Source organism: Coffea eugenioides, chromosome 6 (assembly GCF_003713205.1).
Source record: "Coffea eugenioides isolate CCC68of chromosome 6, Ceug_1.0, whole genome shotgun sequence".
Taxonomy (NCBI): domain Eukaryota; kingdom Viridiplantae; phylum Streptophyta; class Magnoliopsida; order Gentianales; family Rubiaceae; genus Coffea; species Coffea eugenioides.
Window position 1 is genome coordinate 52,442,260 of NC_040040.1, and position 23,364 is coordinate 52,465,623.

The 23,364-nt window shown below is 33.6% G+C and overlaps 1 protein-coding gene across 1 annotated transcript; it reads right to left on the reverse strand.

Annotated features, from left to right (window-relative positions):
* Nucleotides 1-8,363: 8,363 nt before the first annotated feature.
* LOC113773237 (beta-amyrin 28-monooxygenase-like) lies at nucleotides 8,364-11,389 on the reverse strand. Its single transcript, XM_027317837.1, has 3 exons — nucleotides 10,350-11,389; nucleotides 9,115-9,302; nucleotides 8,364-8,872 (listed from the first exon to the last, which is right to left on the reverse strand). Exons 1-3 carry the CDS (start codon nucleotides 11,299-11,301, stop codon nucleotides 8,573-8,575), a joined length of 1,440 nt encoding a protein of 479 aa, XP_027173638.1. The 5' UTR covers nucleotides 11,302-11,389; the 3' UTR covers nucleotides 8,364-8,572.
* Between the last annotated feature and the right edge of the window lie 11,975 nt (nucleotides 11,390-23,364).

The window sequence follows — 23,364 nt, forward strand, 5'->3', positions numbered from 1 at the left end:
CTATTTTATATTTATAAATATTAAATTAATACTCATGCACACTTAGTTAATCATCTCAATTTTAATCACAACATGCAACCTTTAATTTAATTAGATGGCTTTGGGGATGTTTTTGAGGAAGTGATTGGACCATTGATTTTGCATTCCTCTAAGCGTCCATGCTAAATGAATATTTTGGAAACTTATACTCAGCATTTTCAATTTGTCCATTTAACTCAATAATTAACGGTATCTATGAAAATGGATGAAAAACATGTACGTACTACAAGAATATGTAACGTGCTCATTTAGCCTCATGCATGAAAAATTTCTTTTAAGTACAGCAGATATGTGAAATGCTAGTGTCATGTTTAGCCTTGGTTATTTTCATTAAAATGGTTAGCAAATGTTAAGTTGAACAAGTTAAAAGAATAGAGTTTGAATTGTTTTTAACTGAAAACTTTGGAGTACAAAGTGGGAATTGGTGAAATCCATGAAGGTACCCAATGATATTATTACAAAGGTCAAGGCTTTCAAACAAGTTAATGATTTTTTTTTATGAAGTATTGTCGTGTAATTATTGTGAATTTGGTGTTGGTTGTGATAAAATTGAGGTGGATTTATCCATGCAAAAAGGAGGAGTTAGACATGCCTTGGGTTTTGCAAAAACTAAAAAGATTATGGCTTTATCCTGGTTGCCACCACTAACAATAGTGGTTAAGGTTTCTTGGAAGGAGAAGAACCAAGAGATTCAGAAACCAAAAAGAAAGGGGGAACAGAAGAGGAAAACAAAGAATACCAGAGAAAAGGTGGAGAGAGAAGAAAAAAAAAGGGCCAATGCTAAGATTTAAAAAAAGGATCTAAGTGGCATGGATAGGATTCCGAATTATTACCCAAATGTCCCCAAATCCCAAGCCTCCTCCCCTCCCCCAAAAAACCCCCAACCCCCACAAAAAATAAATTCTGTAAACAGTGAAAAACATACTGTTGTTCTGTGCTTGTGTTTTAAAAATTAGACCGAATCGATTGGTTTGATTGATTAACCATGCAGTAGCTATGGTATTGGTCTAATAGATTTCAAAAATTTTAAAAATTGGCCAAACTCAATAAAAAATTGATTGAATCGGTCAAAAACAACAAAAGAATTTGATGGTTGAACCAGTGGACAATTGAGCCTGTTGTCACTTCTTTTATTTAATATTTTACAAGTATCCAAATCATTAATATAAAAGTAAATAAAAAAGTAAACATTATTTTAGATGATCAATCGGTTGAACCATGAAATAGAAACTCATCCAATCTACTCACCGACTTGGTATAAAAACATTCGCTTAAAGCTCATTTGAAAACATGTATACATCTCACAATATTATTTTAATTTAGTATTATATCCACACAGGAATCATTCAGAACATTTTGATGTCCACCCATCCTAATCTAGACAAACAACCAATGATTGGCCAATGAAGGGATAAAATTTTCCAGGGGAGAGGGGATCTAGCTGCCCCACATTTGGATTGCTATTTTTAGCAATTTTAGTAGAAAAATATATCATAGCAATTTGACGTATATGAAGTATAAAGGTGATTGAAAAATATTGAAAAATATGTTTACAAAAAATATTTTTGCAAAAAATCGCATTCCAAACAGGTTTATTTCCTAGCTAGGTAAGCCTGAGAAACAATCTATGTGTCATGTACAAGAGTTAGCTTTATACCGTTAGCCCCATTGTAAGGGGCTTCGCATTTTCTGTTCCCAAAGTAGTCTTTGTTCCTTATTTATACAGCTGTCACATGTCTCTAATATTTTGTTAACCCAAACTCAAATAAATAGTTAACCCAAACTCAATCTGCCGGTCTTTAAAGCATTGCTTTTCTGACCACCTGTAACCCATAATTTGTGTAAAAAATTGGTTGGCTGTTCATTTCTCAGCCAAAATATTTAAATCAGGGTCTCATATGGGGGTCCTGAATGACTACAAAAAGGAGATATATTTAAAGCACAACAAGACAACACAACATATTAGTTGAGTTCTCCATAGTCCATAACGAATTTTGGTGCCCATTAATGCAATGCTATTAATTTCTTTCATTTAAGAGGGAACCAACATTGAAATGTAACGACTACTCTTTCCTACATTCTTGGTGTACACATCTTTTTTTGACATTGATGACTTCAATGCATAAGAATTTCAATAGTAATAATTTTCTATCTAATTGGTAAAATCTAAGAACTATCATTGGTATGTCTATTGATCCTCACTTACCCCTCCTTAGTGTCAATGTCTGATTGAAAATGAAAGGGTAAAATACCAAAAAAAATTTGTTGTGATTTGTCAAATGTTCAATTTAAGTCTCTCTTATTTGAAAAATCTATACTATAGCTCTCTGTGTTTTCAATTAAATTGAAAATTGGACAGAGAGCATCCAATATAACAGTTATACGTGAAATGTTTATATTGCCCCTATATAAATGAAGTTTGCCAAATATTCAATTTAAATCCCTCTAATTTGAAAAACTACAATATAGTTCCCTACGGTTTCAATTAAATTGAAAATTGAATGGAAAGTATTTCACGTATAGTACGGGCAATATTGACATTTCACGTAGTACAACCATTAGATTTAATGCTTTCTATCCAATTTTTAATTTATTCGAAACTACAGGGAGTTATAGTATAGATTTTCAAACTAGAGGAAGTTAAATTAAACATTTGTCAAACCACAGGGAGTTTTTTTGGTATTTTACCCAAAATGAAATGTGAAAAAAGCATTCCATTTCCGCTCATTGAGCGTCACGGATCAACAGTAAAACTCAAAATTGCTTTATTTTTAGCTATTCCAGTTTTAATTGGGAAAAATAAGATTATGACAGTATAACTCTACAACTTTTCTTTTCTTCTCTTTTTTTAAACCAACAAACTTTTCTTTTGATATCATTCCCAAAACCCAACTCAGTCGATAGGAAAATTAACTAGGTAATTGTGAGGTTTCAGTTCAATATTTAAGTCCTCTTTTTTGCCTTTTTTCTCTTGTAAGGCTTAAAGTTTACTTTGGACAAAAAAAAAAAAAAATGGAAATAGACCAGGCTCTAACAAATGCCCAAAATGCTCGGAAACAAGTTTGGTTTATTAATGAATAAATTTAGCCAAAAAAATTAGCGAATCATAGAACATCAAGGAGACTGTAAAATGCTCGATACTGCTTAATGCTCCCAATATTCCAGATGATTTGTCTTTAATGTTCATGTACCCTGTTCAAGTTGGCCAAGAGTAAATCATACTATCGAACTCAGGTGATCACAAGAAAATTATCTAGAGATATCAATACTAGAGACCTGATTCAAGTGTGCTATTTCTGAATCATTAGTGCTGTAGCCAAATACAATTTACTGCAGGAGACAATATCCAAAGTCCAACCAAAATCTTCCGTGCAACGCTTGCATTACATCAGATTGTTCATATGTGGGAAAAGCTTCTATTCTTTTGCAAAAGATCTGAAAGGATAGTAAGTGAAAGGGGATGGTCAAAATATTGATATATACCTTCCTAATAATTGACTTTAATCACAAGGCACAGTTGGATGCACCACAAAATGTTTCAATATTCAGTGGTGGCTTTTGTTAAACTGATTTGTCCCTCTGCAGAATCTCAAATGTAGACCAACCCTATATTTCAATTACTCATTTTATGGCATGTGGACGGGTTAAAATTTTTAGAGAACAAAATGGGGGGGGGGGGGGGGGGCAGTGGATTTCCTGTGAAAGCTCAATTCGATTTTACCAAAGAGAACTTCGTGTTTGGATAGGAAATTAATAATTGTACCACTTTTTTGACGTGATGTATTTGAAATAAAAATGTGATTGATAAATATGTTTACCATACAAGCAGATCAATTTGTGTGAATAATATGCTATTCAAACACAATTTTTCACGACTCATTATAAAGATAAATTTTGTCCAAATGAAACAATTAAAATTTCTTATTGAGATTATCAGAAAGTGTGATCAAATCAAACCTAAACACACATCTGGTATAACTTTTGATGCTAATAGGGCAAATTATCAAATGCTCGTCATACAAATCATTAATGCATTAGGGATGTAGATTTAGTCTTTAGGGCTGTGGATTTAACCCATCCCAATGTAATTTTGTCACAAACTGACAAAAGCATGGCCCGTGGCCTTGTTTTCATTAAAAAAGAGGAAGTAACAAATGTGCATGATGCAATTTGTAACATGGTACATTAGTACTAATCATCTACGATCAAGGATATTAGTTCATTTCCCTTTAAAAGAGTTCTTTTTATAAGAAAAATCTTTCTAATGTGCCAAATGAATAATGCTTAAATCCTAAACGAATTAGATGGAAGAAGGGGAGAAATATTTGGTGTAGAAATGATCCCGCAGAACTGTTTTAAGGCGTCAAAATAAGTCCTGGACCACCTTGATCTGGAAGAGATTTTTCTTTTTTTTTTTTGTTATTTTTGACTAGCATACTAGAAATGCATATGGAACACAATCAAGAATTTCTTGTTTTCTGTCTTGTCTTGATCTTTGTCAAATTTACAATGGAGAATTTTATCAATCAATATTTGTCATTCATTCCAGCTCTTTGATTAAGCACAGTCCCTCTCTAATTTGTACAAATTGAAATCGGTTCTCATAAATGGGATGAAATTTCTGCGCATAAGAAAAACAAGATTCGACGGCAGTAGGATAGCACAATAATAGCTGAATATAGTAACAAAAAGATAGAAAGGTAAACTCTCTAGCTAGAACAAATCTCAAGGAAAGTCAGGACTATAGGTGGCAAACAAATCCATTTAATTAAATTTACCCATATCCGCCCATGAATAGATGGGTATAGGTATTTTAAATTTTTGTATATGGGTATAAATGAATTATCCAATAATTAAATTGGTATTATTGGATAACCCATCAAACCTAATTAACCCATTTAAAATTGTCTTCTCCCAAACCTCCTCTCTTCCTCCACCCATTTTTATCTTTAGGGTCATCAATCTTTATCTTTCTCGTTCTCAAAATATAGCTAGAGTAGTTACTATACTTAAAAAGGATTGATGCCTTAGTTATTTTTCTACGTCAAAATATGTGAAATGGATTAATTAGATAGGGGGGTGTATTATAAACCTAACTTTGTAATAATAGTTGCTAAGTGCTCCTCTTCACAGTTTTTCCGATAGACAAACCCATATCTATTTCCAGTCGATCATTTCCTTTATCATTCTCAAAGTACAAACTGTAACATGTATTCTTTTTTTTTTTTTGCTTCTTCTTCTTGAAAGCTATATAGCTTAATTGTGAAGGAAAATATTAACCATGCATTTACACGTCTTCTATAAAAAGCATCAATTATTTTTTGATTCCAGGTTATCTTTTTTCTCCCCAAATTGGCTTTACTAGTTTCTAGTGTATATAGTAGTTGCACAAATGTGACCTGCACAAATTGTCTTGTTTCTAGATTTTAAAGGCAAGCAATAAATCCGGCATCTGTGATAATGTAGAACTTTAGGAGGACTTTTAATGTAGAACTTTACTAGTCTTGTACCCCTTGCCCTTGAAACTCAACTCCTAATTCCTCTGGTGCATGGAATGATTCCCACTATGTACACCAAACAATAGGTGTGGTTATAATTGATTTTGATACTCATTCCTGATTTTCATATCCATCTAACAAACACCACTTAACTCTATGAAGTTGAAGCCATTTTGTCCCAGTGTCATTTTCAACATATATAAACAGAAAAAGAAGCTGCATCTGGTGATGAAAAGATGACCATACCTAGTAGTCATAGGCACTTAATATGATATACCCAGTAATCATAGGCACTTGATGTGGTAAAATTTCTGGTGAAAAGAGGAATTCAACTGGGAGCTGGGATGGATAAAAGTATGTACTAGCAATCTACTGCTAGAAGACTCCTTGTTCGGAGTACAGTGATTTTTCGGAGAAAAATTCTTACGTTTGTTGTGAATGTTCCTTTTACATATATTTCAATTAATTTTTTATCACCCATACGTTGCGTCCTAAAAAATATTACAGTAATTGTTTCTCCAAAGATTCCCCAGAAAATGCAATCCAATTGGGCTCTTTTTTTTTTTAATTTTCTTTAAAACTTCTCTTGGCAATTCAATACTTCACGATAAGTATCACTCGTACGCATTTTCAGAATTTGATAATGAATGGCAATGTTGCAAAAGGCTTATGATGGGACCAACCAACGAAGCCAACTGTCCAACATTCATAAGCTTTCCCAAATCCGCCAAAGTCAATTTTACATAAAGAACAAAGGTAAACTCTTCAGTGAACAATCAACCACCATGAATAATCATTTGGTATTCATTTTTCTTTCCAGAAAATGATATGATTTTAAGTAAAACAACATGCACAAGATGCGGTAATAACCCAAATTGGAATTATAACTCCCAACTGGAAGACATGAACATCCTATTTGTGGGATTTAAAAATAAATTGTTTTCAACACTAAATTAAGGCCCAATTAATTGGCTTATTTCAGTGCATAATTAATTCTAAGAAAGTAAGGTTTTTGAGGCTTCTTTCCCTCTAAATTTTCTTCTTCCTAATCCCTGCCACCATTGGGATTGAATTTGGAGTACAAATTTCAATAAATAAAACAATTATTATATTTTTACATGGTGTTATCTTAGTGTTTATATTGAATTATTGATTAGTTTAGTCTACTGTATAGTGCAGTTGCCAGAAGTCCTAGATCCCAAGCAAACTTTTCAAAGAGTCATCTATGTCAAATATCATCGCTCTAGGACACTCCATTTATTCTAGTACTTGTTAATTTAGACTGGAGTCCATTGGATTATCTTTCCCCATTGAAATGGGGACACTCTATTGTACTCTTTTGGAAAGGACTCTCACAATAAATTGTATAGAAAAGCTTCAAGACAAGGGACTTTATGTTCTTACCAATAAAGGGGGGTAATTTTGTCAAGATGTCATGTGCAAATATTACACATGATTTTTTTCGAACGGTCTGCCTAACGGGTGCCATAAAGTACTTGTTAAAATATATTTCAGATATTATATTTTTAAAAATATAAGATTAATTATAAAAAGTAAATAAATACAAAGGAAGATAGACAAAATTAAATAGGAAAAGTATATAAATGCAAGAGAGGATAATAATTGTTAGTATGCATCTATAGATAGTAGGATAGGTGAATATTAGGTGTGTTAACGAGTATCTTAAGAACACCCGTTAGAAAAACCCTTTTCGAAAAATGACAACTGGACTATTCTGATATCAATTGCTAATTTCATGCGGTCGGCTGGTTCAATTCAAATTTCAAGGAGTACTACAAGGGGCTAAAAATTTGTTGGGGGTTTAAGATATCTTACCTCAAAAACCAAAAAAAAAAAAAAAGGAGAGAGAGAGGGAAAGACAATTAAGAATCAGGTGTTTTTTTCATAAGAAATGAAATCCATTAGAAGAATAAAGTAATCCCATCACCTTACCACTTAGGGGTTGCTACATTATCATAACGCAAAATGTGGTTTGGTAAATTACCAGTTAACACACTATTGCCTAATAGGTCAAAATAGTTGCAATGGGAATAGGCCAACTTTTCAATCAGGAAATGGTCATATACCAAGGCAGTGCCCCATTGTTGACTGGACCAAGTAGCCTATCTATTCAAAGTGCACTGACTTGACAAATTGGTTTTTAATCAAAAGATGAATTTTAAAGAAAGAAAACATTATGGGGTGCTTGAAGAAAACTTCAGAGAAATAAATGGGGTGGACAACCTAACACTTGGCTCCACCTTTTCTTTTCTTTTCTTTTTTTTTCTCGCTCCACCTGAGATCCTGATTACTATCAAGTCAACATCAAAAGCAATCATACTTGTCGAAGATTATTTTGACTTGGCATGTGTAATATTTTTTGTTAATTCATGCATTTAAGTCCAAGGAAAATAAAGGGATTTGTGATAATTATCCATTCGTCTGGACATAAAAGTTGTTGGACCGAGAATTATTGTCCTTGACTTCTTGGGAGTAATTATTATTTTCTGAAATATGAAAAAGAAGTTTTTATTTATTCATTTTTTAAATTTTAAGGCAAACATGTTAAAAAGGAAGTTTTTTTTTTTCACAAGCAGAAAAGAAAGTGAAAGATTTTGAAATCAGAACTTTCTACTTGTCCCTCGTCCACTTTACTATCCAATTTTCAACCCTCTCCCAGGTAGAAAAAGGAAGTTGATGCCTCACAAACTAAAATATCACGTGAGTCGGCATTGACAACTACTTTACATTAATATCACCACCAAAATTTGGTGTGGAAATTCTAGAGATGCTATGCAGTCAAGTGATAAGATGCTATCACAACAGTTGATGCAAACACATAGTAGTAAATGTAGTTGTTTCCGTTCATTATACATTTCATGTTTATGAGGAGGTTAAATGCCTTCCACCAGCTTACAAGATTAATATAAACAAAAGAAAAAAAAAAAAGCAGAAACTTCCAATATTAGACAAACTTTTTTTTTTTTTTTTTTTTTTTGCCTTAGCTATGATGACCGCAAGAACTACGATGATTTTTAGGCCTTGTGTGGAAAAAGTCGAACTGGAAGTCCCTTGGCAGGAATGGGCATCGGATCCACGACAATCTTTTCATCAGGAATTATTTTTTCCCACCTGAATCTCTTCACAACATGATGGATGAAAACAAGTATTTCCAAGCGGGCATACTCTTTTCCTGGGCACATTCTAGGACCTCCACCAAAAGGTACAAATGTATAAGGAGCAGGTCCACTTCCTTCAAACCTTGAAGGGTCGAATTTTTGTGGTTCTGGGAAGCATTCAGGATTTCTATGTGTCGTATTGGCACTCCAATATATCTGCATTATTTTAGAGACAACAATAATTCGGTAATTATGTGAGCCAATAAGTATATATAAAGATTGCATGATACACTTTTTTTTTTTTTTAACCCTCCCACTCCTCTCCACGCCTTTCCATTCCCAATGGCGCCAGATCCAGGATTCGAACCGCATGTTACACTTCTTTTCTTTGCTAGGAAATTAGACAAAAATAAATTGTTAATTATGTATGTATATGCATATACTACTTTTGTTTTTACCTTCCATCCCTTTGGAATTGAGAAACCATTGTACATGAAATCAGCAAGAGCTTCTCTAAAAGCACCTTGGAGCGGAGGAGCAAGTCTTAATACTTCGCATGCAACATTCCATGAATACTTCATTTTCTGAATATCATCCCAGTTCAACAGTTCACCTGGTGCTTTTGATTTGACGATCTCCATTTGCTCTGTAGAAAAAAGAAACAAAATGAAACGTGGGTTAGGTAATTTTATGCTAATTTACTCTTTGCAAGCTCTGCAAGAAGGAAATTGGACTTTCTGAAAAAAAAGAAAAGAAAAAAGAGTACTTGTCTATCAAAATCTTTAGCAAGTCTTTCACAGATACCCTTCACTGATTGTAATGGAAAATTTGGCCCTATGGAGTCAAAGTTTTGTATCTGCCTTTGTCAATAATATCATGCGATAACTTCAATAGTCCTTTATGAGTTCCAATAAAAATTCATTGTCTGGATATCCCATTTTTTCAAATAATATTTTGTTTATATCATAAATACATTTTTTAATTCACATTTTTATATTTTCAATCACCTTTTTATCTCACATACGTCATATCACAAAAAGTGTTACAATAATTATTTCAAATAATATTTCAAACAACATTCTATCCAAACAGTGTGCAAGAAAGGCACTTAAAAAGCTAAAATCTGATCTTTTTTGGCCACGATCTTTTCCAGTTGGAAGATGTGCATTTAATGGGTGTAGCTCATGAATTCCACAGATTTAGAATAAATAGCTGTGAGTAGTTAGCATATTAAACCTGATTGGGGTTGGAAGCACATAAAAAGCAAAATAAACAAAACAGAAAGAAGCCTATGGCACGAATATGAAGCTTAAAAAAAAAAAGAAAACAATATGAAACCTGGGTTAAACTGAATTCATTTTTAAATTTGTGACTCACACCAAAGTGACCAAATTTATTTGCTTTATAAAGTTCAAGGACTTAATTGAAATTTCTAATAATTTGAGGGCTAACTAGAATCTTTTTTAAAAGGTCTAACCGCCTTCCACTATTGCAATCAATTTTTGACCAATTCCAAAATATACAAGCAAAGATAGCGTTAATTCTTGTTTGAAAATATGCTCATAAATAACTTCTCGTAGAGGAAACCTTAATTCACTTGGGTGCAATTCTACTTATAGTTCCATCAATACACTATTTTTAGAAATAAGCAAAAATTTGACAGATGCCAATAATGAATCAATCAAAACCTTACCCTTGTAGACTCCTTCATAAATTTCAGGCAACTCTGCAAGGAATTTGATAACGAAAGTACATGCTGAGCTAGCAGTATCGTGGCCTCCAATCAATAATCCAAGAATCTTATCAGCAACATCCAATTCATGCATGAATTTTCCGTTTTCATCACTTGTTGTAAGCATATGTGACATGATATCTTTTGTAGGTGATGCTTTGCCTTCAGCCAAATCAACTTTCCTTTGCTTGATAAGGGCCACAAGCATCTTCCTGATCTGGTTAGAGGCCTTAACAGCACGGTTGAAAGGGGTTCCGGGCAAATCAATAGGGACAGAAATGAGCCCGGATGCCAAAACGTTGAATGGCTCGAGCAACTTAGCAACTTCAGTTGGTTCCTCGACGCTCACAAACAATCTGGAAGCTATCCAAAACGTGTAGTTCTTGCAAAGAGGGAAAACTTTCACTTGATCCTTGTTTTCCCAACCAGAAGAGAAGTGTCGTCCAGCAATATGATCCATGATACCGATGTATCGTTGCAAAGCTTCAGGTTTGAGGAAGTTTGGGAGCATTTTTCTCATCTTGATGGCCTCCTCTTTTGATGAAGTTTGGGTTGAAGACGGGAAGACCTTGTCAACAGAGGCAGGCCACCATGCCTGAACAAGCTTGTTCTCATTTGAGAACAAGAACTTGTTACCAGGCGCACCACAGAAAACGGCTGCTTTTTCACCTAAGAGATGAGTCTTGAAAACATGGGAAGAGTACTTGGCCATGCGATCAAAAACAAACTTTTCAGGGTGGCCTTTCCACCCACAGGACAAGAACTCAAGGCTTTCTCCCACCATCGGCCATCCGGTCTTACCGGGCGGTAAGGGTCCGGACAAGGCTGACCTGCTCTTGTAGAAGAGGAAATGGAGTGAGAGTGTAACAAGAAGCAAAAACAAGCAGAGCAAAGAGACATAGAAAAACTCCATTATTTGTTCCGTGACTCGATGATATGCCGTGAAACGGAAACCAAGGGAAAATGCCCTTTGTGTGTGAGTGGAGATGCGAGTTTCGTATTGACGCAAGGCGCATATATAGGCACATATAGACTTTGTGATATTGGACGTTTGTACAATAATTAATCGTATACACGGTTTACTGTTGTCCCCTAATATATCTGGATTTTTTTTTATACCATGATTTAGAGTGGCAAAAAATTGAAGTCAAAATGAGGTAGCTAATGAACACGAAAGTCTTAAATAGGGATGCGGTCAATTGCATTTGTTTTGTTGGTCTATGTACCAACTACGAAAGAGTAGTGTTACTAAACCAGCACACTAGCTTATTGTGGATACTTTATAGTTTATACGACCTTTGAGAAAGAAATGCAGTTTAACAAGCATACATCATATTAAAGATACAGACATTTTAGAGCTCGGATACTCTTCAATCTGCTTCATTATGTTCCAAGATTTCCTTCCAATTTCGTATTCATAGCCTGCAAAGGGAAATAATGGTTTATAAAATCTAACGAATTTTGAACATTCTGAAAGGAAAAAATTTGGATTGGCTTCATATAAGATTTTCATAATTGCAAGACTTTAAGAGGTCGAGGATTGTGTTTTGAGGATAAAGGGGAAAATCTTGAAGAAGTATTCAAAAAAACATAGTGCATACATGTCAAGTTTATTTAGACCAAAGATTGTTTCCATTTAGGGTCTGTTTGTTTGGAAGGAAAATATTTTCCAGAAAATGTTTTCCTGATTTTCTATTGTTTGGTTGGGTTATTGGTTTGGGAAAATTTTTTCCTACCGAATATATTTTACATTAGATGGTGTAAAATGACTTCCCATATAAATGAATTGAAGTTATTTTCCATGTCCGCCTCGCAAGTTGTAAGACTACCCATTCAAGCTCCCCCACCAGCCTTAAGATTTAGAACAAAAGCCACCACTCGTGCAATGGCCCACTAAAGATTTGTAGTTTCCATCTCCTCCCAAACAGTGGGAAAAACATGGAGAAGGTAATTATTTTCCCTGATAAAATTTTCCATGGAAGACATTTTCCGTTGAAAATATTTTACATTGAATCAAACGGACCCTTAGTGTTGAAAATTAACACATGGTGTTATATAATTGACTTCAAAATGGCACTGCGAACATGCAACTTCCTTGCCCTCCAGCTTATTTGGCTGTGGACTAAGGAAAAAAGGGATGAGTCACTCTCAAATTATTGTCTTGGGAAGACTGAATCATCCTCTCATCTTATTTAAGCAATCTTCTCAAGCTTAGTCAGTAATGGACGATTGACATATATTTGGTAGGTGAATTATTTTCAGCTTTAGTTACCGAAATAGGTTCATATGTAAAAGAGTCAGATAATTGGTTAGCCATAAAGTCATTATTTATTTAGAATTTTTCTATATTTGGTTAGTACTCGCAATTTATATGAATGGTCTAGCTCAAGTAAATTCATATAAACCTCTTTTTTTTTTTTTTTACCTCCCATTCCCTTATTCCCTTTCTACCCTAAACCTACCAGTTAAAATTTGAACTCTGATCTATCAAGGTGGAGTTCAACTCCCTGACCAGTAGCTCCCACTACTAGTGGATGTACAAATCTCATCTCGAGCATTGCCAATACATGAATTCATGTTATAAGACCGAGATGCCCACTACTATTGATTGCCTACTAAAATTGTAATTATTATTTTGAAACTACATTTTAGATTCCTATTTCTCCATCAGTATGCCATATGAAATTAATTGATGTTTCCAAAATGATATTGCTTCATATTGCGATATCTATATAAATGAATAAGATGAGGGTTTGATATTAGAAATTGTAGATTAATCCCTTCCTCGACATTTATCAATCCAAAACTATGCTTGTTTCTTAGTAGGAGAAATAATAACTTAGTTTGGCTAAGGGGTACCCTTGGTACTCGTTAAGAAGGGTCTCGGGCATAAGTTTTCTTTTTCTAATATAGAAAACTCTCTAAACACAAAGATGCAATAATGTTAATTAGGGATAATTTCAAAAACATCCCCTAAGGATTCTGACAATTGCAGCCGCCTCCCTTGAGATTTGAAAAATTATTGAAACTTCCTCTAGAAAATATATTTTGGTAACAAATGGTGATGTAAGCACAAAAGGTCTAATGAACATCCTGTATTGCCTGGCCCTATTTGATTTACAAAACAAATTAAATGACAAAAGAAATAAAATATCAGCATTACTTGATAAATAAAAAATTTTAAGGCAGTTCTTTATAGCAAAATTTAGGCCATTGTTTGTTTCAAGGCATCATATTTTAATGTTTGGACTTCCTTTTTTTCTTTGCTAAGTAAGTTGTGAAGAAACTATTTTAACAAATGCATCTTTACTAGTCGGCTATTTATAAAACTAAGTAAGGAGTCAATTTAAATGATCTAGGAATTGAATATAATGTATTATGTGAGATGAGGTTAGACTTTTTGAATAAAGAAATATTTGCAAAATGTGGTTTACTTTTTTCTTTACTCCCGCTTTTCACTTAGGATTTGTAGAGTTATCAAGATTGTTATAATCTTTTCATAACACTACGTGAAGTAAGTGTTGAGATGCCTTGAATTAGTTACCGTGTCTGTTTTATTTCGGGTCTTGTTTTGGGCCTATTTTGGGTCCAGTCTGTTTGGTTGTATATATATACACCTTATTTTAGTCTGTAAACTATTCCGATTACAACCCTAATAAAATCTGATTTTCCCCAAGTTGTTCTTGTCTGTTCTTGTTTGTTCTTCTGTTCCGCTGCATCTGTTATAACAAACTGGTATCAGAGCTCTAGGTTTGTCCTAGGGCTCGGATCACGCAACAACATGTCTGCTCTGAACATCAAGATCGACAAGTTCACCGGGAGAAATAGTTTCAGTCTATGGCAGATCAAGATGCGGGCTCTGTTAAAGCAACAGGGTCTGTGGAGTCCGTTGACGAAGAAGAAATCGGATTCCGTTGATGAAGAGTCGATGAGTCTGGAGGAAAAGGCTCACTCGACAATCATGCCAAAATTTTCAATTTTCAAATTGAAAATTTTCAATTTGCTTCTAAAATTTTCAATTTTTTTTTTGCTTCTAAAATTTATTTTTTTAGGGGCTTGTTGATTTTCTAAACCTGTAGCTTTTGCCCAAAAGATAGAAATTAAAAACAAAATTTGTTCCTTGGAACAAATTCAGATACAGTATCCCTGCTTCTTTCTTTTATAATAAGGGATAGAAGATTTAGTATAATATCTACCAAATAGATAAATCCTTTATACTCTTATGTTACACTCTAAATGAGATGATTTTAGACACATGCCAAGTGTAAGTGGTAACCAAAAACAAGGGCTATTAAAAGGTTTTCTTTGGGATTATTTGACATAAAAGCTTGCCCGGAAGAAATGACTAATCATAGATCCCAACTTACAGAAGACTTGGTTACAACTTACAAATCAGAACAAGTTTAGTGTTAGCATTAAAATTATGTTGGACACAGAAACACAATTGGTTAGTTGCAAGTTGCAAGTCCATCATCAAGAAAGCAACTCTTCTAGGTGAATATTAATAGTGTTTCTGATGAAGGGTCACCATCGAAGGCTGGATGAGTCAGATTTAGTAAACTTCTTGTAAAGTGGAGGCTTTAATTCTGGATTGGTATGATCTGGGTTAAGCATACTATTGCACACATGTGCTTTGCTTTTTGTCTTCGTATGTTCATACATATGTGTAACAAGTTATTAATCTTATGGATCTTGAGAATATTTGACTAGTAAATTAGAAAGCTAATTTTTTTTTTTTTTTTTACCTTTGCAAATTAGATTGATGCAACTGTGAAGTGAAACTTCATTAGTGACTAATCGCGCTAAACCAGTGGGGTTAGTCCAGTGGTCAGTAGAAAGTTATTAGAGTCTTCTACTATCAGGTTCAGCATTCGAATTTGATGGTTGGGAATAAAAAGGGATGGAAACATTAAAAAAAAAGGACTAATCGTGCTAGTTTAGTAATTTTCTCACTTCATTTTTTTTCTTTTTTCAATTCTGACTTTGTTCCTTTAGAATCCGAGGGCGCAGAATATTCAGTTATGTTATTGCAGTGTTAAAGCATACCTAATCGGTGACTTAATTTTAAGATAACTAACAAATGTCAACGATATTTTTAGTTGTTTAATTACTAAACGTTTTGGAGTCTTATTGCTTCTTCTTTTTTTTTTTTTGGGTCAAACAGCAACGTCTATTTCTATTCCTATTTCTAGTCTATTCTAGGGGAGGAGAGGCTTCATTGCGCTAATTGGAGAGCCAATGGAAACTGAATCACCATCAAACTAGACAGGTACATTACGCATCAATATAAATTTTAGAGAAATTACATATAGTGGCACAGTGATGAAAGATAAGGTATAAACCCTTAACCTTCCACTCCACCAAAACTTAAAATCTTTAGTGGTGGCCAACAGCCCAAACGCCATTGGTTGGAGCTTTATTGCTTCTGGTTTGGTTGTTTCTTGTACTATTAGGTTAAAGAGAACCTGCTATGACAAAAAAGGTGCAACTGCACAGGTGTAAAAGTGATATAAACCTAGTTTAATGGCCTTCAAATATAGCTGAAGAGTGGAGACTAGTTTCCATTCGTACAAATTCTTGTGTTATTACAGAACAGAAAAAGTTTTGCTTCCAAAATATTTCTATATCAATCATAAGTCCGTATTCCATAAAAGAGTACAAAGAAATTTTAACCTTGACGTTTGAGGTTAAAATTGAAGTCACAGCCCTCAGAAGGATTGAATAAATCAGAGAGAATATAAAATCTAGAAAATGGATTCAAGCTACAGCTTTCTCTTGTCGTTGTTCGTTTCTTCACAAATTACCCCTTCTTTGGCTCTTTTTTTTTTTTTTTTTGTTGTCTAGTTTGCACTTTTTTGGGGCAGAAATGGTGGTGGGGTTATCTGTGCTATTCATCAGTATTTTGTTGCTTGCATGACCAAATTGTGCTAACTGTGAAATAAAGTATAGAGTGGGATATATATTTTGGACTTTCACAAGATTTGTAGAAGCTCGTTGTACTTCGAGAAAATGACTAACAAATAGTGCTAGTGGGGAAATTTTACTCTACAAATATGCCCATAGACAATTTTGGACATGGTCACACATTTGACGGTCCTTTTTTTTTTTGCACTATGAGTTGAAGGGATTAAATTCGAACCTCTTATTTACATTTTTTTCCTCAAACCACCTAACTCATCCATCCTCCGCACTTTTGACGTTATTTGTAAATTTTGCTCCACAATTGTGACGGTTGTGTTAACTCTGATGTAAAACATGATTAAATCATCTCAACCCTGGAGAAAAAAAAACCAATTAAGAAATTATAGAATATTTTTATTCCAATTAAAAAACCCATCAAAATAGTAAACTTAGTTCCGTCTCTATTGAGACAAAATTTACATGGTCCAAAGGTGCGGACGAAAAACATATGTGCATTTTGGGTAGACAAAAGACGTGTGCCTTGTAGACTTCCATTATGCTTTTGATATGTCTCCATTAGGATGTAACATTAGACAAATAATTTAGTATTAATCTAAAAAATGCTCTTTGAGCTGAGTCTTTAAGAGGTTAATAGTGACATAAATCCAAATTGTCGAATGAAACAATTTTATGTGGAAAAATAAAGTTGTGCAAAGATGCCGAAGTTCCGTCCATAAGCATATGACAATGAATCCGTACCAAAATTGTTGAGTTCCGCACAGCCTACCTATATATCTGTTTTATTTATACAATTACTACTCCATCCGTCCCACTTTCATAGTCCTGTTTCTTTTTTCACACAGTTTAAGAAAAAATAGTTAACTTTATTGGAAAAGTAAATTTAGATTGCTATTTTCCTAAAATACCCTCACATTAAATATGGTACAATTTTATGGGAACTTGAATTGATGGTAAAAAAAGAATCAACTCTCATTAAATGGGGTAGGTTTATAGTAACAACTACTTACATTGAATAAGGGTATTTTAGAAAAATTAAAATACAACTACATTCTTCAATTGGAAAGTGGACTACAATTTGGGACAGATGAAAAAGGAATACAGGACTATCAAAGTGGGACGGAGGGAGTATTTGCTACTACCTAACCATCCATTTCAATGCTTCCATATAAGAGCATCAATTTTGTAAGAAACTTCACATGATTAGTCAAGAAGCTTCAGGTGTATTTATTGTGGCAAACAACAATTTGCAATCTGGTGCATTTGATATACATGGATAGGTGAACTCCAATTCAACATCAGCTTAATAATGACGAGAGTTTGTAGACATACGAGGGAAGTTTCGTTTTCAAAATCCTAAACTTCTTTCTATATACCATTTATTTGGGAACCCATTGTCTGGCATGCTGTCCCCAACACCCCCCCCCCCCTTCCCCCGGGGCAGAAAACAAAAAGAAAGAGAGAAGAATAATTAGGGTTTGTGGTTAAAAATTTGGCAACCTAATATGGAAAATTTACATGAATTTTAATATGCCAAAGCTAAATTTGCCTACTTTTTTAACATTCTGTTCCAACCACCAAAATTGGGTTTTGGCTTCTCTAGTGCTACTACATGAATGTCCAAAATAATTTTACAGCGATCTGTTTTAGTCGTAGAACCTTCCCGTTTTACATGCACATTTTGACATTTGCTGATCAAAGCCTATGTTCCTTCCTGAATTGCAATAATTGTTCGACAACAGAAACGGGACAATATGTGGTTCAAACTCAAAGACATGTTGGGTGGACAGTCGATTGATGAATTGATGTTGGACAAGCTTTTTTTTTTTTTGTTACTTGTCGGAATGAAATAAACTCCGTAGTTGAGACAAACTTTAGAAAATGCAATTGTCAGGTTCGAAATTGAGGTTCTTAAATTACAAAACCTGATTGAATATTAGATGTTTTGGGTTCAGATCCCCTGCCCGCCCCTCTCTGCTTCTTAAGTCTCATTCCTCCACTACTAAAAAGAAAATATTTTAAAAAAAAACTGTTGAGTATCTAGTGTTTACTTGTAACTAGAGACTGCATTTAAAGAAATTTTATGTTATACACATATCATGCACAATGTTAAAAAGGGCAAATTACACTTTACCCCCTGTGATATAGCTAATTTTTACATAATCTCCCTCTAGTTTTAAAAACTATATATAACCCACTCACAATTTGGATTAAAGTGTCAAAGTGATGGAAATGATCATCCATAACGGAACCTATAAAAATATCGAAATTACTCTTGTTTAAAAACTAAAATGGCTTAAGTGACCATAATATATAAATATAATATGCATGACACTCCAATCCCGTATGATTTTATATTTTACCATATAACCCCCGTATGATTTTATATTTTACCATATAACCCCCTTATAATTTTCAATATATATACATAATCCCCTTATAGTTAATAAATAATCTTTAACTTTGCATAAGGGTATTTTTGACATTTTAGTTGACTCCGTTATGGATTGCAAATTCCGTCACTTTGACACTTTAATCCAAACTATGAGAGGGTTATGTATAACTTTTGAAACCATAAGGGGTTATGTATAACTTTTGAAACCATGAGAAGGTTATGTAATAAAATACTAAATCACAGGGGGAGTAAAGTGTGATTTGCCCTATTATATATGTGTACCAATTCTTTTTGTTGTTATATTTTGGTGAATGATTGTATTGCATACAACATCATACTTCAGGCTGCAGCTTATTTACGTGACAAATCAATTTTCTGCGATTGATCTGCGGTTTCAAGCCAATTGTAGAAAGGAATAACATTTCAACTCACCAATTGATCCAAGAAATTGTTTATCGGGTGCCTCGATGCATTCATTTATTCGAAATTCAAGTGTAATTTTTTTTTAAAAAAAGTGAAAATATATAGGGTGTCACTTGTCATTTATCGATTTATCCTAAGTGTTTAATTATAATGCTGATAATCCATAAAGGAGTGCCCATCTAGACTTTTGATGTTCTTCTTTCCTATCAAATGGCTTACATTTACTGATCTGTAATTCATTTTGTCCTAATCTAGAACTAGTCTCCAGCCAGGTAAAATTCTTGAGCATCTTACCAAAAAAAAAAAAAGGAAAATAGGCTTGTGTATCAGTAAAAGTCAGATAATTTCCCGTGGATAAAAAAAAAAAAAAGTTGCAAAAATTTCCCGTGATAGATGCGATGTGAATTTAATAATTGGCATATGGCGACTCTACCAACAAGCTGGCAGGTAAGTGAATTTAATAATTGGCCAGCTAGGGAATTTAATAAACTCACACATAATCATTTCAAGAGTTTTTTTTTTTCCAAATTGAGTATAATAGTTTGGCCAAGATATTGACAAATTATGAGTAAATCTGTAGTGCAGACATGTGGCCTCTGTTCATGGATATTTCAATTGCAAGCATTTATATCACGTTAACACCTAGATTTTGAACATTGATATTACATCAAAAAAGAAAAATAGAATTCAAGTTTTCTTTACAAGTAAAGCTATTTTTTTGGGTTCAATAGATGTTTCCAGCTTAATTTTGATTTATTGTAATTTTTTATGTTATGGCAATAATAGTAAGAGGAAAAAATCCCTGTCCTTTTCAACCGCATTGGCAACTTCAACCTAAGTGCAATAAATCTAGAAATCTAGAAAACAAAGAAATCTGGAAGGCATCACTTTCACTACCCCTGAATTTTTTCCCCTATTTTTCCCCTTTTGCACATTTTTTCCCCAACTAGGTCTACGGGGACCGATAGAAATTGAATCACCATCGGATCAGATATGTGCACTACACACCTACATGAATTTTTTAGAGAAACCACATATTGTGGCATTTGGTAGAAATCTCGTGATTACTTGATTAATATATCTATCAACTCGACCAAATTTTCGAGAAACATTACTTCAATTCTGCACTTTATACATCTCCCTTTATTTTTCTAATTCATCTTTATTGCTGGTGGTTGGGCGTGGAAGAAGTTGGCAGTTGCTCAAGTCTTTGGGCTACTTGGGGCTGGATAGAAGATGAAGGCCGTCAAGGATCCTATTACTTGTGAGTTTCAAGCATGGCTTTTAATATTATTATTGTCTCAATCTCTAATATTATTTCATTCCTTATGGCAATCAAGAAATCTGTTAAATTGTCTCATTGGTATAAAGTCAACACTCATTTGCCAGATTTGCAACAAAATGACTGGGGCAAAAAAAAAAAAAAAAAAAACCATTCTCATAGATTGGCAATGAAGTCGTGTCCAGTCTCAACTTTTGACGTCAAACGGGCTTAAATTTACATGTTTACCAACACCATGATTGACCTTGAATGGATTAACTTTATACACTTTTAAAAAAAAAAGTAACAATGTAGCAAATAGGAATATAGGATCAAGGGAAATGAAGAAGGATTACAGGTTGATAAGGCCGGAGAGATTATAAATAGAAGGTTTTAGATTCAACATTCCTTGCTTATCCCTCTCCCGCAAAAAAAAAAAAGAGGATTACAAGGAGTGTTGGAAAAAGTGGAGGCTTGATTTGATTCATTAAATTGTGAAACGTTACTTTTCCATGTAATAATTTAATCCTTGAAAAAATGTTTTTGCTTTTTGAAGTGTTTATATATCCATTAATTTCCTCCAAATTCAATTAGACATGCTTGTTGCTTTTGCCCTTATTTTAATTATAGACTACTTAGAATCCAAAATTACATTTCAAGGACTAAGAAGATGAAGTTTCGAAATTCTATATAGCTCCCTGTGCAATTAACCATACAAACAGAGGGAGCATAAGAAAAGTACATTATAATGTAATTTCATTGTGGTTCTTAAAATTAATTTTGTTCACATGAATTCTGCTAATTTGCTGGACATTTCTTGCATATTCACATGTGCTTCATTATTGAAAGTTTGTCTTTGTCTTTAAAGGCTAATTCCGATATACATATATATATATGTAATGTGTGTGTGTGGATGCGCGCGATTGCAAAATACAGGCCTTGTTTGGTAAGTGAGTTTTTTGGGTGTTTGTCTAAAACTTTACTGTAGCTTACTAGAGAAGTTTTTAAAAAAAATTTTGAAATGTATAGTTTAAAAACTTTGAAAAGTTTTTTGAGATTATTGTAGTTAAAGTTTTTAAAAAACTTGTAGCAGACAAACTTGACAAAAAACTTGGGATGTGTATAACCAACTCACCTAAAACCAGGGCTCAGTTAAATAATTATGAATTCATGATTCTTGTCAATTTGCAAAGAAATTTTAAACCTGAAAGGCCAAAGAAAGAAATTGAAGTGATTCTAAACTCTAACCAAATAGTACGTCATTGATTATATGTTGGACCCAATGTGTGAAGCTTATGACACGTTCCTCCTCAATATTTATTTTAGTCCAGAAGCCCATCTCAATCAAAGATTGTGGAGATGGATTAAAAATTAAAAAAGGTGAACGATGACTTTCTGAAAGGCAATCTTTGCTTACTGAAAAAGGGTGAACGATGACTTTCTACACTGTTACTGTGAGTATATTATCTACGACTTAAATTTTCATTTTTCACACTGTATCATGCATTTAGGCCAACACGTATAAATTTTTTTTTTTTTTACAACTTAACCGTATGCAAAATTAATCCATACAAGTTTCAAAGGCCTAAGGTATAGAAGGTGGTCACATTTTGCTTTTCACTACGCCACATATTTGCAATAGAAATCAAACTTGCAAACGTTTCTCTCTTTTTTATTTTTATTTTTTTTGTCGCAACAATAGCATTTCTATAATCTAATTTATATTATTCTAAAGAGAGAAGGAGCGTAAAAAGACTGTATAAGGGCTAACAGATATACAGATCTGATTAGACCAAAAGAATGCATTAACATCTCTTTTGAACTTTTTAGCAGATATACAAATCCGATTAAACCAAAAGAGTGTTCTGACATCTCTTTTGAATTTTCTTTACTACATGTGAGATTCGAACCCCCAACCTATAATTCAAAGTGAGATTTAATTCCTTTTTGGTGGCTACTAAAGTATGTGGGACTTAATCCCTTTTTGCAAACGTTCCTCAAGTTGGCCCGTTGTAGGAGTTGTAGATAATTAAATAATTAAATAAATCAAGATTTTATCGTGACTGCAATTTTAGAGAGATGCGAAAACAAAAGCCTATCGGGTCGTTTCTGTAATTAGATTTGTTATAATTTGCCGCTTAAGGCCCAAAGCAAAAGGCCGAAATAATTTAACCAACCACACGTATTGGGATTGCGTTTGTTATCACAATCATAAATATTGCCACGAATTGTAAGGTGCCTTTATCAATAAAATAGGAAAGCCCGACGCACCGCCTAGGTCCACCCGGATTTTTGGTTTAGTTAGGATAAGAATTTCAGTTTAATTAATTAATGTTTTTTATGAAAAATATTTGGATTGTGATTTTTTGGCTGAAAAATTTTTACGTTTTCTGCGTATACATCTTCCAATCATTTTTTTTATCTCACGTATATCAAGTCGTTACAGTAAATTTTTTTACAAAAACTCTTAAGAATAGCAATCCAAACCGAAATCTTGGATCACTTCAATCATTATCAATTTGTTTTGAAATGAAAACCTATTTTCTTTAACGTGGTAGAAGAGTTAGCCCTAAATCACTGCCAGTCCTGCTCTAATTCACTAAGCCCATTGTTGGATTTGTTCTCGACTTGTTAGACTCTATTTTCACTGGGCTCTGTGGTTGACTCATTGGGCCTTGTGACGTATTTCTTTCAAATCCAGTTCATTTGATTTTTCAGATCAACTTTAAGTCTTATATCCGTTAGTCAAAATCAACTAAGCTAATTAATAAGATTCTTGACGAATTCTACTCTCTCCTAATTAGTTTTGAGATGGAATTCAAGTTCTTTAACGCATTTTAATGTGATATTGTCATGTATATACAATAAGGTAGAAATTGTAAGCGTGAGGAGTAGTTCTCGAGGCAAGATTAACTTACTAATTGTTTTTTTTTTAAAAGTAAAAAATCAAAAGAGAAAGTATTTCTCTATAATTCTGT

Excerpts from the sequence above, each read along its gene's own strand:
- LOC113773237 (XM_027317837.1), bottom strand. The coding sequence starts at position 11,301 with ATGGAGTTTTTCTATGTCTCTTTGCTCTGCTTGTTTTTGCTTCTTGTT. Across the intron at positions 9,303-10,349 it reads TTATGAAGGAGTCTACAAGG|AGCAAATGGAGATCGTCAAA; the intron begins GTAAGGTTTTGA and ends TTTTTTCTACAG. Across the intron at positions 8,873-9,114 it reads CAATTCCAAAGGGATGGAAG|ATATATTGGAGTGCCAATAC; the intron begins GTAAAAACAAAA and ends AAAATAATGCAG.